Consider the following 15,716-nt stretch of genomic DNA (forward strand, 5'->3'; position numbering starts at 1 on the left):
TGTGTGGGCATGCATGCCATGTGTGTTGGGTTTGGTGGGGGGGGGGGGGGGGGGGGGGTGGGGGGGTACACATAACTGATGATGATTGGTGGGTGGGAGACAAGGTTGATAGGTTGAGTTCACACACACACACACACACACACACACACCTCTATGACACACAAGCATATTTACAGTCAGCGATGGCAAGTCCAACAACTTCAAAGGTAGCTTTTGCAAACTGGAAGTGTAAGTGCTACTTTTCCTCATTAAAGTGAATGTTTATGTAACGTGCAACTTATTCCCAGAAAGAGTCTCTCTTTACGTTGGTAGCAAGCAATTCTAATCTAATGAAGCACCTCACATCATTACATGCCGCCACAAAATTTGTTGTTAAAAACCCAGGTGATAACACTCCATTACCAAAGGAGTAGTATAGTACTGATAATATTTACACAACAGTTACACTATAGTAGGCATACTGATAATATTTACAATAATGTATGGAATCTGATAGTTGTCCCTCACATTGTCCCACAGCAATATTACAATAGTGTACATTAATGTAAAATGTTTTATAATAATAATTTATTCTATTTAGTGTCTAATTCATTCATTTAACATATTTAATATTGGGGGGATCCAAGTTTTGAAATAAATAAATAAATAAAGTAACCTTACCTGGTAATTAGATACTTTTATAATGATTTAACTCAGTTACTAACTCAGTTACTATTTGTAAGAAGTAACTAGAAACTATAACTAATTATATTTTTTAAGTAACGTGACCAACACTGGTAAACAGAGCGGATGTTGTTTATGTTAGTGCCACGATGCGTGCGTGTGATGCTGACTCAGGAACTGGCCAATGGTGAGCTGGCGCTCTGCCATGGAACTCAGAAGTGCTGCACTATTTACACAACGTCAACAGCATAAGAGACCGACAGACAAGAAGACTTTGTTGAATAAAGTCATTATTTTTGTTAGTTTTTTGCGCACAAGTGTTCACATCACTTTATAAAATGAAGTCTGAACCACTGGAATCACATGGATGATTTTAATGATCTCTTTACTACCTTTCTGGGCCTTGAAAGTAATTAAATTGCTGACTATGGAGGGGTCAGAGAACTCTCAAATTTTATCAAAAATATCTTTGTTTTTCGAGGATGAATGAAGTTCTTACAGCTTTGGAACGACATGAGGGTAAGTAATTAATGACAGAATTTTCATTTTTTGATGAACTAACACTTTAACATTTTAACCAATAGGTATGACGTCTTGTGTGGAGCTTGTCAGCTGTTGTTAATTTTCTTTGTATGAGTAACTCAATAAGGAGATGTTTTCCTAAAATGTTTATACATACCCTAAGGAGTATCTTAAGCCGAAACGTGTTTTTAAAAAAATATTATTTATTTATTTATTAATATTCCCCTTAAAGTCCCTGTAAAGGCAATTCTATGAAAAAATTATAAATACATTATAAATGTTAGAAATGTATTGCTAAAACACATTGCGGAGTTAGACCGTTAAAAAGTTTTTCACCATTGCTGTGCTTCAGATTTTCTAGGCGGGGCTAAAACGGTGGCTCGATGACGCACTGGAGCCTCTTATCCTGGCCCCGCCCCAACTGTCGATGACACACTGAGGCTAATAACTAGAGCACATTCGCCTCAGTTTGCCACTCAATCGCGAGTACTATTAGTTACTATAGCCAACAGTTTGCTAGCTAGCTATGCCTTCGATGCGGAAATGCGTTACCTGGATGTAGTCACTTACAAAACAGTTCAGTGTCCTTATTTAAATATCCGAAAAACTATCATATCAAGAAGAGGTGGATTCATTTTAAGGAGAGCCACTTTGATGGAGAGCCGAGGATCACCACCAACAACCGCCTCTGTAGTGATCATTTTACACAGGATAGTTTTATAAACTTTCGTCGGAGACAACTGGGATTCACTGATAATCTGCTGTTACTGGTGAATGGGGCTGAACTGACTATCTCCCGCTTTCATCCTCCCGTCCTGCCGACATCATCCGCAATAACGTTACGTGCCCACCATTGAGTGTAAGTTTCCTTGTGTTATAATTACAGCAGGTAACGTTATATTAGTCCACAATAACTAAATCCTGCAACCCTCTAACGTGATTTTGTTTTGTTTATATAAGTTACATCAATATGATTCCTTAGACAAGTGATTTCAACTATTATATCTGAAAACCTGTATATATTATCTGTATTATATCTTTTAGTTTGATAAGTGACTATAAAGTGGCAAAATACACTTTATTCTATGTTATTTATTGCTAGTCTAACTTTATTTGGCTACGTTTATGCTAGTTACATAACTAGCTAAATTGCATAAAACGGAGAGGAAAAAAGCACAGACCATTCTGTTGCAGATCGAGAGGGATGATGTTGGTTATCGAATATGTCAATTTCCTTTAACGCCGGTTTCGCACTGCACGCGCAAGCAGCGCATTGGCAGGGCAGGAGCAGTGCGTATGGAGAGCGGGAGCCGCGCGCTCTTGTGCATTCACCGTCAGCGTTCGTCTCGCGCAGATGAACCGTGGCTCGTTTTCCTCCGACACTGTCATTCTCGTGTTTTATTTATGATGGGAAGCATATATGCTGTAAATGCGACCGTTTTCCCCTCTGTCCCAAAAACACATGCATATAATATGTTGTATAGGTAAGTTTACATGATAAAAGTAACCTTAATATGCCTCTGGGTTTAATAATTTGTGTGATTATTAACGGTGAGTATTATTAGTAAACGGTGTGAATGCTCTAATCTGTTAACATGGGCGCCGAAAAAAACGCGCTGCTTACGCCCTGCTAACGCGTGTAGTGTGAAACCGGCCTTAGTTTGTTTCTGGCTCTGGAACATAGACCGTAAAAAAATACTGGAGGCTCAAACATGTATGGCCTTTGAGTGAGGCGGAGGTAGCTTTCCCGCGAGTGGGGGTGGTTTCGGCGCGGACACGCCCCCAGCATTTGAGAGCAGAGAACACTGCTCATTTTTTCAAGATTTTGATCTCTTATTGGTGGGACAAACTCAGATCACATACTTAATTTTGACTTTACATGTTGCTTTTTTGTGTAGAATTCTAATGCCATTGTGGTATCTGCACTTAAAGTAGACAAAGAACAACAATGCTAATGATGGCTGAAGAACTCCTGAATGCCTTTTTAAGCATCAAAATAAAATTAGTGAATGACAAATTAAGACCACTGAACCACTTAATGCATTAATGCAATAAATAAATAAATAAATAAATAAATAAATAAATAAATAAATAAATAAATAAATAAATAAATACTTTTTTACACAGTATGTCAATGTCATGATTTTCTTTAAAACACTCAGCACAGATGAATCTAGCAGCATTCTGATATAAGAACAAGCTTTTAATGAATGAATAGCTCACCTCACTAGTCAGACCCACGGTCCCATGGATCTTAGCGATGTGTCCCAACAACCAAGGGTTTTTCTGACCAACATTTCTCAGCGTAGAGAGGAAGGGAGCGACAGAGGCAGGGCTTGCCTGAGCCACGTTCACCAAAACACCCAGGGCAGTGTCACCGAGATCATTGTCATTGAGGTAACCAATCAACGATGGTACCGAAGATGACAAAACCTGAGGAGACAAAAAGATAAGATTATTCAGAAGGGCAAAAGCGACCCGTTTCATATTGCACATAAAGCATGCAGCGTGACAACGGGCAGAAGAAATAGGACAGGAGGAGATGCATGAGGTGGAAAAGTTTGTTCTCTGCTGTTCTTGGAAGCATACAAGGCCAGGCTATCTGGATCCTTCACAGTGGGGATGTAATAAAAATAGTAAAAACACCACAAACACACTCATTTGGTCCTGAACTTTTCTTTCATCAGAGGTCCCTTATGGTTCTGATCGTGCTGTGTAAAGAACCACTGCACTCTGGTTGGTTGAGTTCAGCGCCGCCCACCCATTAACCAGAGTCCCCGGTTCCTATATGATCTTGCGGGGAAAAAATGTATGAAGATGGTAACAGAGAGAAAAAATTAGAGCAGAAGGAAACTCGTAATCATCCTCCCACTATCAACAGTTTTTCAAGATTTATCTATGTCTGTTTCAACAAAGCAGAGATGACCTTCAAAACAAACCATGACTCACAAAAGAAATAGAGATCATCAGTGAAATTTTGCGTGTTGTATCACATTTTGTGTCATGTCTTACAAACTATAGTTATGACCAGAGGCATATGAGCCATGAGTCATATGAGCTCTTTTCTCCAGCATGAAATTAATCTAACGATACCCTTTTAGCAAGGATTTGCTTAATCCTTTCATTTTTCTGCGTGAAACCTTTGAACTGACAGTGGTGGAGAAGAGATAGAGAGGATCTGGTGGGGCTGGAAAGGCAGCAGACAGGACGTCCTGTGAGAAGCAGAATTCCCAGCCTGTGCCAGGATGTAAAAACCACTGACTAATTTTAATTAATCCCATTTGATTCTAAAACCCAATATAAACTACCAGCTGTGGTGCAGAAAGGGTCTCGGGAATCTCCATTACCCTCTTTGAAATGATTTATGATTTACAATAGATGGAAAGTTACTGATCCACCTGATTTTTTCCAATCCATTAATTTGTCCATTTAAACAGAAAACGAATTAAGAATTTCAATGCTAGTCTATGCTTGCAAGTACTTGTTTCCAGCTGACAGACCGGTATAGTAAAGCTAAAGTGAATAGCTAAGTAAAATGGATCTATAGTATTGTGACGTACAAACAAACCTAATTCCAAAAAAGTTGGGACACTGTACAAATTGTGAATAAAAACAGAATGCAATGATGTGGAAGTTTCAAATTTCAATATTTTATTCAGAATACAACATAGATGACATATCAAATGTTTAAACTGACAAAAAATATATAATTTTAAGGGGAAAGGAAGTTGATTTTAAATTCCATGGCATCAACATATCGCAAATAAGTTGGGACAATGGCATGTTTACCACTGTGTGGCATCCCTTCTTCTTTTTATAACAGTCTGTAAACGTCTGGAGACTGAGGAAACAAGTTCCTCAAGTTTAGAAATATAAATGTTGTCCCATTCTTGTCGAATGCAGGCTTCTAGTTGATAACAACTTGGATTATCTTTGTCCTCTTTAATCAGGATGACATGGCGTCCCAGTTTTTCAAAAATAACTTTTGATTTATCTGACCACAGAACAGTTTTCCACTTTGCCAGAGTCCATTTTAAATGAGCCTTTGCCCAGAGAAAACGGCTGCGCTTCCGGTTCATGTTTAGATATGGCTTCTTTTTTGACCAACTGTATAGAATTTTATGGAGAATGGCACTGTGGATTGTGTTCACTGACAATTCCTGAGCCCATGTTGTGATGTTCTTTACAGTAGCTTTCCTGTCTGTGATGCAGTGCTGTCTATGGGGCCGACGATCATGGGCATTTGTGGCTTTCTGACCTTGGCCCTTGTCGCACAGAGATTGTTCCAGAATCTTTGGATGATATTATGCACTATAGAGCATGATAACTTCAAACTCTTTGCAATTATTCTCTGAGAAACTCCTTTCTGATATTGCTCCGATATCTTTCACCACAACATTGGGGGAATTGGTGATCCTCTGCCCATCTTGACGTCTGAGAGACACTGCCACTCTGAGAAGCTCTTTTTATACCCAATCATGTTGCCAATAGATCTAATAAGTTGCAAATTGGTCGTTCCATAGCTTCGTTCATGTTCACAAGGTTTGTTGTTGTCGTGACTCCGGAGCGAGCGCTAGTTGGTGTTCCAGTATAACTGGTCCGTCGAAACTCATTCATTGAAAAACGTTCCGTGGTGCAAAAATAAGTGTTTTTTTTGTTTTTTTGCGTAATTAATTAACGCGTTAAAGTCACGTAATTAATTAATCTTAATTAACGCGTTGAAGTCCCGGCCCTAATAGAAATATTTTTTAAATATAGAAAATATATTGAATGTCATGCACCATCTGATTTGGGCTATTGTTAATCAACCTCTGTAAACATATGCAGGAGCTTGCTTAACTCATAAAAAATACTTTGTTTCAATAAACAGGCATGAAATAATTCAGTTTTGTTTGTATATCATTTAACTTTTCTGGCCTTTTATTGCTACCTGTACCAACTTTTTTGGAATGTGTAACTGTAATCCAAAATGAGCCAATATTTGGCATGACATTTCAAAATGTCCCACTTTCAACATATGTTGATAAGTTTATTATTGCATTTTGAAATATAACATATTTCAACATATGTTGATAAGTTTATAAAGAATGTTATTGCATTCTTTTTTTATTCACAATTTGTACAGTGTCCCAACTTTTTTGGAATCAGGTTTGTACATCTGAGTGTCACAGTTCGGTGTATACAGTCAGACTAGGAATACAATGAGTCATAGGAAAGCCACATTCCAATCCAGAAGGGGGTGTTGTATGTTTTCTTTATTTTACAAAATCACAATGTTTTGTTTTTATCGTGATTGTTTGAATTATTCTGTGTACCTTTATACCCCTAATATGCAGTGATCAATTTGTTCACAGTAAGCTGTATAACATCCATAGAGTGAATTTCCAATTTATACCAACTTTACATTAAAGCAAATTTGTAAAGGCATTTAAACAGCCAAAATGTATACTTGCCAACAAAATACTAAATATTATAATAATAAGTCTTTAGTAAGTACATCTTCTAAACAAGCTGCACCCCTTTTTGAGAAAGAGTTTCATGCATTACTTGTCATAACTTTAGACATACTGAACTGAATTTATGTTTCTCATGATATTAAAAAACTTAAATTAAAGGCTAATGCTTTTCCCCAAGTGAACAATATTTAATATTTATTTTATTCCCCACATAGCCTTTCACAGAATTTCATTATTCATGCGTAGCCTAAATATTGTTAGGAAAAAGTTTAATTAACTGTGTTTACTGTGTGTAATAAAAGTATATGCATATGGATTCTTGAAATAATGCAGTTTTAGCAGGATTTCTACAGGTTTTGTGAAGGTAAATTTAAGACCTTTTTAAGACCAGTTAAAGAAAATGTAAGAAATAAATTAAAGGGTGCATAACACATCAATATATCTCTAAATGTAAATGTCTAAGCACACAATGAATTATACTGGTGTCACTTCAAAGTTTGAAAATACAATTTCCAACAAATCTCCATAACTTTTTAATTAATTTGACAAAAATTGAAAAAAGTTTGATATAAATCTTGAGAAATCTTGTAATAGTTCTTAAAAAAAGGACAAATATCTGTCAGTGTTCAGAAAAGTCAATGTAAGTAACGTACCAACTAATGTAAGTAATATTCATTTCCAATGACAGATATTAGTTTTTGTTTTAAACATAAACTTTCTCAATTTCTCAGAAAACAAGACTTAATTTCTTAATTTTGAATGTCAAGTAAATGTATTTTGATTTAAGGATGTTTAGATATTTGTACTGGAAAACAAAAATCTGAGGAAGAACGATGTTTTGCAGTGCATGCAATTTAATTTTGCAATAAAATGTAGGGCCCTATGAAATCAGTTAAAAAAAAATTTAGGTCATTTTTCTGTACTCTGCTGGTTAAATTAAATTTGACTGACTTTCATTCATCTTCAAAACACAAATGAAGATATTTTTAATGAAATGGGAAAGATTTCTTTCTCTTCATTGACAGTCTAAGCAACTATCACGATGACATTTCAAAATGTCCATAAAGAGTATCGTAAAACTGACCCATACGAATCATGTGGTTTATTCCAAATTTTCTGAAGAGACTTGATCAATTTTGATCCCTTATAGCTTTCTAAACTGCTTTTGATTTATTCATCCAAAATTTCCATTTCCAAAATTCCGCATTATGCAGTAAATAAACATTTTATGAATGGATTTTGCAATACTGTCCATGTTTTCTGCTTGGCAGAAATCATAAGGTGCTCATTTGTAGCCATATTTTTATATTGAATTTAAGACATTTTTAAGGAGGCACATTCAAATTAAGACTATTAAAGACTTTTTTGAGACCTGTGGAAACCCCTGTTTAGGGTTAGTAACAATAAATATATTTTGATATTTCATAAGGCTGTAAGTAACCATATACTTCTTATTAGTGGTAAAAGTTTAACAAACATCCACTGAAAATCCCATTTTTGTTGACCACTAATCTTAATATTGGGTTGACCGTGACCTTTTTCCTCAGTGTCTATGATGGTTATGACCTTGGACTTGAGGAATGATAATATGAATCCTTCAAAGTACTGTAGAACCATTTTCCATTGATTTCTCATTTCCTGTTTCTGTAAATGAAAACTAATGAAAATTCCCAAATTTAAGATAATGGCTCACAGTCTTTCCTAATCTTACAACTATTTAAAACACCCAATGTGTAAATGTGGGTATTTTCACTGATGAGCTGATTGATATGCATGTGCTAGTCACCCAATGCAACATGATCTCCTCATGACTACTAAATTCTTTACTTCTGACTCCGCACATCTGCTATTTGCCAGCAGGCTGCCTCTCAATCCCCCTAAAACGTTTAAAATGACGGGTCTGGTTCCTGCCAAAAGTGTGGTTTCCCCTTTTCCTGTAAATTTGTCTTCACTGAGAGCCGCGGGGGGCCAGTGGGTTATGTGCTTTCTTATATTTCCCCATCCGTCTGGCGGCTCCTGCAGTATCGGCAGAGGCTTCAACCATCAAACTGTTTTACTTAGTTTGACCTTGTGTTGCAGCTGTCTGCTTTAAAATACATTTTAAATCACTCACTCTGTACTCATTTGTGCATCCACCCCTCCACTCCCATGATGACCTTCGAAATCTATTTTTTCTGTAACCCAGAATAACTCACCTTGACCACAATTCATCCCCAAATACCACTTTCATTCTTTCACTCACTCATCCACCTCTCCTCATTTACCAGTGGGTGAAGGTCAGAGATCATTTGCAGTAGTCTAAGCAGGTGCTGTCTGCCGGCCTGGTCCAGCTGGGGCATCATCGCCGTCAGCTCACGGATGTGCTGATGGATGGGCTCTGGTTGTCGTGGATATACGGATGGCAGCACTCTCAACAGCATGGAATTACCTATTAAAATCAACAATCAATCAATAGAGCATACTTAACTTATAAAAATGACCATGGTGGCCATAATCTATGCCAAAATGCCATAGTAATTGTTATTAATTTGCACACAGACAAATGTAACAAAAAAAATGTATGATGAACTGAATCCCAAAAATTTGGACTGTGGTGGAAATGTGCATGTCATTTACAAAATGAGTGAGGGCAGCTTCATTCTCTGAGCTCTTTTCTTGATGCACTGTTGGAGCATTTTCAAGCAAGTTAACATCATAAATCTAACAATGATTTGGTTTTGGCATGTTAATGAATCAATCTCTTGATATTTTTCAACGTTAATGTATTTGGTCTTGGCACACTAGATCTGCTACGCATTCTGCTGCTGCAGAGCTAGTATAGATTTGCTACTGCCGTTAGATACAAGTGTAAGATTTGCTGCTGCGGCCTAAACAGGCAAACAGATAGAGGCAAGTGGAGCAGGGGAAGTTGAGGGTTTCAGAGGAACTAAGTTCCTCTAATCAGTCTCTTTATATAGTAAGCAAGCAATCTCATTGGCTGCAGATTCCGCAGAGGACAATCATCTTGCCATGTGGTAATGGCATGATTGCTTTCAGATTGCATGCAACATATTTCACTACTACAGAAATACTGAGAAGTAATAAAAATTCTATTTGGGGAAAGGATTAAGATCAGGATTGGGATAGGGAAATTCCACTCAATCTCGGGTAGAACAGTTCTAACATTAGCCATTTTGTCCCTGACAGACCAGTGAGCTTTCAACTAGATGGGCTGGGCTAGCCTTGGACTGTAGCACCGAGTCTAAACCCACACTACGTTTCAAATATTTGGCCAGAAGCTCCGCAGTGCTTCACTGAAACCAATGGAAGTTTTATCAGAGAACTAATCAGAAATAAAATCACTGGAAAGTAGCAAGATCGCAAACAAACATGATAAAATCGGCCGACTGTTGGCACTTTTGATGTTTACTTAAAGATTTAAAACCCAAGCACTGATGTTTTACAATAAGTGATGCATTGATCATGATGAATTCATTTGTGTCAAGATTGCACATTAGTCCCAGGTTGTTTAAAAAAAAAAGTAAGAGGACACATCGCGTCTATTTCTGTTTATCAGTGCTTACAAAAAATGAACTTTCACTGTTGTTAGTTGCACTCAAATCATCCTGGTTCACATTACTTAAAAAACTCATGTAACTACATGAACTTAAAGAGTTGTTTCTACTAAAAATTAGTATTGACAGCTTTACTTAATAAGTGTTTGTTCAGTCAACTTAAAATATGGACAGTAGATCTGCAGTTTTGCAGTCCCTTGCTTTTGATTTAGAGATTAAAGTGTTATTTTATGTGTTTTTCAGTAGAGGGAAGTATGTTGTTAGTTTATGTTAGTGTTTAATCAGTTAGGTTGGACATTTACCAGCAGCCATATCACCCTGTAGCCCAAGACTGGTTTCCCACTGAAGCTAAGCAGGGCTGAGCCTGGTCAGTACTTGGATGGGAGACCAACTGGGAAAACTGCTGGTTTTCCAGGTAGCTGCTGGTAGAGGTGTTAGTGAGGCCAGCAGGGGGCGCTCACCCTGTGGTCTGTGTGGGTCCCAACACCCCAGTATAGTGATGGGGACACTGTACTGTCAAAGAGCACCGTCCTTCGGATGAGATGTTAAACCGAGGTCTCTCTGTGGTCGTTAAAAAATCCCAGGATGTCCTTCGATAAATAGTAGGGGTGTAACCCCGGCATCCTGGCCAAATTTGCCAATTGGCCCCTGTCTATCATTGCCTCCTAATAATCCCCATATAACGATTGGCTTCATCACTCAGTCTCATCTCCACCAATCAGCTGGTGTGTGGTGAGCGTTCTGGCGCAATATGGCTGCCGTCGCATCATCTGGCTGCACATTGGTGGTGGTTGAGGAGATTCCCCCTTCTATAAAGCACTTTGAGTGAAAAGCACTATATAAATGTAATGAACTTATGAATTATTATTATTATTATTTAGAGGAGTTTCTGTAATTTTGTGGTTACCATTATGCAGATAAGTGGTGCCTGTGTTTAGGCTATGGGAACTCAAATACACATATTTATTGGATGAAATTCCATGCCCTCAATACAATTCATTGTGTCCAGTGAGTGCATTTGTTGTCCAGTGCATTTTGTTTCTAAAAAATATGCTTTTAATTTAATTGTTTTCCACTTGTAGCCATTAGTTAAGGTAAATTAAGTAATAGGTAAATTAAATTGATAAATGTGGTCACCTAACACAATACTTTTATAAATGTAACATTATTAAGTAAACTGCACATATAAATATTAACAATGACAAATTAAAATGGTTTGTATTTACTCAAAGAAATGTTGTCAGCTTTACTTTACTTGAAGTAACTTACTTCCTTTTGTTCACATAACTTCAATATAGTTGTGTGAAAACCACTTGATGCTGTTTTTTTAAAGTAAATTCAACAATATTTTGATTGTACATCCCATTTAGAAAGAATGATCATTACTACAAATTTTCCCCCAAAACCTGAGGAGCTTTATCGCTCTTTCCAGTGACAGTCCCAATACAGTTATATTTTCAGTCAAAGAAACAGAGTCTGCTTTCTCCAGATAAACCCTGCCTTTGTGCGTAACCACTCCTCAAGTCCCAGTTGGCCCGCCTTGGATCAAGGTATTCAGCGGGCCAAAAAACCCTGCCGAGACAAAAAAGCCCAGATGAGTCCCGATCAAGCCCCGGAAGTGACCGTGGAAAGGCGACTGGCCCTGGCACGCACTACCATGCCCGCTTTTAACCTATCAGTAGAAATACGGCTATTGACTCTTCTACATTGCCCACAAGGATATCGCTCCAACGCAACTGTTTTTGTGGAATAAAAAATTCCTTTTAAGTTAAGCAAAGATTACGTAACAGCACCAGAAAATGTCCTCAGATCTTACGTAATGGACCTTTACTGGAAGTTTACTGGAAGATCATGATGAACAGACATTGATGAATTACGTAGTCTACTAATTTCTAAGACACAGTTGTAACACTCTGATTTAGTGTCATGAACGATTTTTACTGATCATCCTCATATCTGCTAAAAAAAAAATGGCACATAATCAGAAACTAAATATGGTAGAAAACTCCCACCCAACATCAACCACGAATCTAATCTCTGCTCTGGCAAGCCATCTAAGTCAGGGCGGTCAGTTAGCAGACATAATTCTGTAAAGGAGATGTTTCGCATGGCTCAGGGGGGATTTTGAAGCTTGCAGAATACCTAACCACCTGTTTTTATATGCAGCGGGTGGTGTTAATGAAGGATTTGTGGTATTCATAACCTTTCATAATAAGACTGCTGGGGAAACGTTTCTTGCCTAAGACAGTTAATAGGAAATACTCACAATCTTTCATTCACTTCCTATGAACACGTGATGAGTAATTTAATTTTTGTGAGGTGCTTTGCCAGAATGTATCTTTACATTTTTAGAGAAATTTCAGCCTTTAATGAGTACAGAGGAATTGTTTGGTGAGACAGTTTGGCAACAGATTCATTATCCCAGGAAGTCCAATTTTCCACATTACATTATAGACAAACTACATTAGAGGTCCCAAGTGATGTAGTTTCTATGTTGCATGACACACTGGTCACCAGCATGTATATTTTGCATGCAGGGACTAGCATGGGATGTGGGAGTGCGGATGGACCAGCTGCACCAGCACGGTTTTGCTTGAAATTAGTAAAATATTGAATATATGTTAAAAAATTAAGAAAGTAATAACTTTTCTAACAATACACACAGCTAAAACATTTTAAAGAATCTGTTTGGAAAGTTTTACCATCATTTTTAAACATTACATGTGTTAGCATATGACTTAAGCTATACGTTTGCTTATCAACTTTGAGTGTATTCAATAAAGTTATATATTGTTATATAATTCAGATAAGCTACAAGTTTTTTTTTATGGTATGCCAAAAAGTGTTTATTTTCAAATGTGATGGTACATTCTACCACTATTTACCATTCTTTCGATACATTTAATTATTTAAATTGGAAAAGCTTTTTAAAAAAATGTGCAAATGATAAACTTCCGTGACAATGCAGCACTGGCTCACTAGCATTCCGGCAAGTAACAGTTCCATCCACTGTCCCGAGCATCGTTCACGCAGTCCTTACTGACGAGCCCTGAATGCATTATTTACTTTTATCTAGTCTTAAATATTCCTTTAAATCAGATAGACTCATTAACACATTTTGTTCAGTACAACAAAGAATAAAGTGCTCTCCATGTACAATAAATTGCAACAATTGATTTCAAGGGAGTGATAAATATCCAGGTGTTCATTTTAATATTTCCTTCCTGATCAACCCCCGTCTTGGGTTGTAGTAGGTGTGAAGTTGTCATGGAATAAACTGCACCATTTAAAATATAGATTAGAAGATCTCATTGTCTAAGCTTGGCCATCAATTATGGTGTAGGTGCTGCTGGAATTTCATCATCAGCACTGTTCATTCCAAGGTGGCAGATTGACAACATTAGCCAAGGCTGACCTTCCGCTGTGTTCCCTTTAGACAACAAGACTAGTCATTCCCATTTGTACTGTCCCGTCACCCTGCTCCGAGTTCACATTCAGATACGCCTCTCTAATTTTTGCACCAGGCAACAAGTAATATACATCCTCAGCAGGGAACCACATTACTGTGGGAAATGAGACACTGTGGGGTATGATCTTCATCAGTGGAAATTCATGCAGATATTATGCTAAACAGAGAATGTGTTAAGATCATTCTGACTGCAAATGCACTGATGACTTATGTAAAGCTCACATTCTGGAAAGAATTGTTGGCAAGCTCATGCTGTCGTAAACATAGCTGACATAAGCAAAAAAATCCATCCGCACTTTGGGTTGAAGACATATTAATGTCAACTTCCCAAAGGGTACATGTCATGGGATCCTTCTGTTTCCATAATGTCCTGCACATTAAATATATCAATCCTGCAACAGTCCCAGAAGTTTGGAAGGAACCGAATTATTTGCAGTTGGGCGTGGAGTCTTTAAAAAAATTCCATGACCCAAACCCAAGCTTTTTGACAAGCATGGGGTAGATTTATGATCCTTAAAAGGATAGTTCACCCAAAAATGAAAATTACCCCATACATTGTATACAATCGGAGTTATATTAAAATATGTCCTGGCTAATCCAAGCAGTAAATGGCAGCTAAAATTTGATGCCCAAAAAGTGCATCCATCCATTATAAAAGTAATCCATACAGCTCCGGGGCACACAAATTATGTTGCTATATAGCACTAAACGTGTTTTATAAAAGTGTTTGTTGTGTTTGATATTCATCGTGTAAAATTATGATCTAAATTATTCAACTAAATATACAAATAAAATGAATTAATTAGGTCTTATTTAATTCTATAAACTATAATACTGATCTGCTAACATTGTCACTCTATGATAAATTAAAATAAGCGTATAACATCACTGTTTTTTTCCAGAACGACTGTACAGCCATGTCTAGTTTTGTTGCAATATTGTCCTGTTTAACACTGTGAAGCTGCTTTGAAACAATCGTCATTGTAAAAGTGCTGTATAAATAAAGTTGACTGATTGATTGATTGATTGATTGATTGATTGATTGATTGATTGATTGATTGATTGATTGATTGATTGATTGATTGATTGATTGGTTGATATTTACATGTAAAAAGCCGACATAAAAGTTACTTAAAAGTTACTTTCCCAAGTAACTAATTACTTTTGATATACAGTAAATACTTTTAAAATAAGTAACTGTAACTAATTCTCAGTAACTTGCCCAACACTGGTGGTCATAGGGGAACCACTTGTGGTGCTATAAAGGTGCTCTACAGCATATAGCATATAACATTTAGCATTTTATTTCTTCAACAAAAATGGTTCTAAACAGCACCAACAGTGGTTATTTGGCTCATAAAGAACCTTTAAAGGGGCTTAACAGGTTCTTTTAGGTAGTGGTGCTATAAAGCACCTTAACCACCCCAAAGAACCGCTGAAGAACCATACAGGGGCTTAACAGGTTCTGTATTCTGTAACAGTGCTATAGCACCTCAGTCATCCCAAAGAACTGGTGAAGAACCACTGAAAAAAAAAGAAAAATAAATCGGCATATAGGATATGGGCAAAAATCCAATATCGTGCATCCCTAGTTTCCATTTCTGTGCAGTCTAATTTCTAATCGTCATATACAAACACATGTATTTGGAGCAGAGGTGAATTGCTCCCTGTCATAGCAAGCACAAAATAATTAATGTTTACCATAATGCACAGAAAAACGAGAAAGGCACAACAAAGAAAACTTTGTAACTGTATGAATTAAGCAAACAAGTGTGCTACTTTTACATAGCCTAATTCAACCATTGAAATGTTGAAATGCTTACCTTTGTAAATCGAGCAACGGTAAGCCGATATTTTTGAACACAGGCTGGTTATGTACTTGCTCAAATTTATTTTTGGATAATGTTTAACCTAAAAAAGTTACGGACAGCAGCTTTAAAGTGGTTCCCCTATGATTAAGAGCCAAGTAACTACTTTTAGTTCTATATAGAACCATTTTTTAGAGTGCATAATTAGCACACAACCGGAAGCAAGTTCAAGATATGGACTGGT

The 15,716-nt window shown here is 37.1% G+C and overlaps 1 protein-coding gene across 4 annotated transcripts in view; it reads right to left on the reverse strand.

Moving 5' to 3' along the window:
• veph1 (ventricular zone expressed PH domain-containing 1) overlaps positions 1 to 15,716 on the reverse strand; it is a 153,254-nt gene that overhangs the window by 83,530 nt on the left and 54,008 nt on the right. For all 4 annotated transcript variants that reach the window (XR_010898443.1, XM_067419542.1, XM_067419544.1 and 1 more), the window contains 2 exons: positions 8,906 to 9,069; positions 3,409 to 3,618 (listed from right to left, as the gene is read on the reverse strand). Coding sequence is in view for 3 of the 4 variants with exons in the window: in XM_067419542.1 (XP_067275643.1) it covers positions 3,409 to 3,618; positions 8,906 to 9,069 (374 nt within the window). In the remaining variant the exon portion in view is untranslated. The remainder of the gene's footprint in view (positions 1 to 3,408; positions 3,619 to 8,905; positions 9,070 to 15,716) is intronic.

Source organism: Pseudorasbora parva, chromosome 16, assembly GCF_024679245.1.
Source record: "Pseudorasbora parva isolate DD20220531a chromosome 16, ASM2467924v1, whole genome shotgun sequence".
NCBI classification, from domain to species: domain Eukaryota; kingdom Metazoa; phylum Chordata; class Actinopteri; order Cypriniformes; family Gobionidae; genus Pseudorasbora; species Pseudorasbora parva.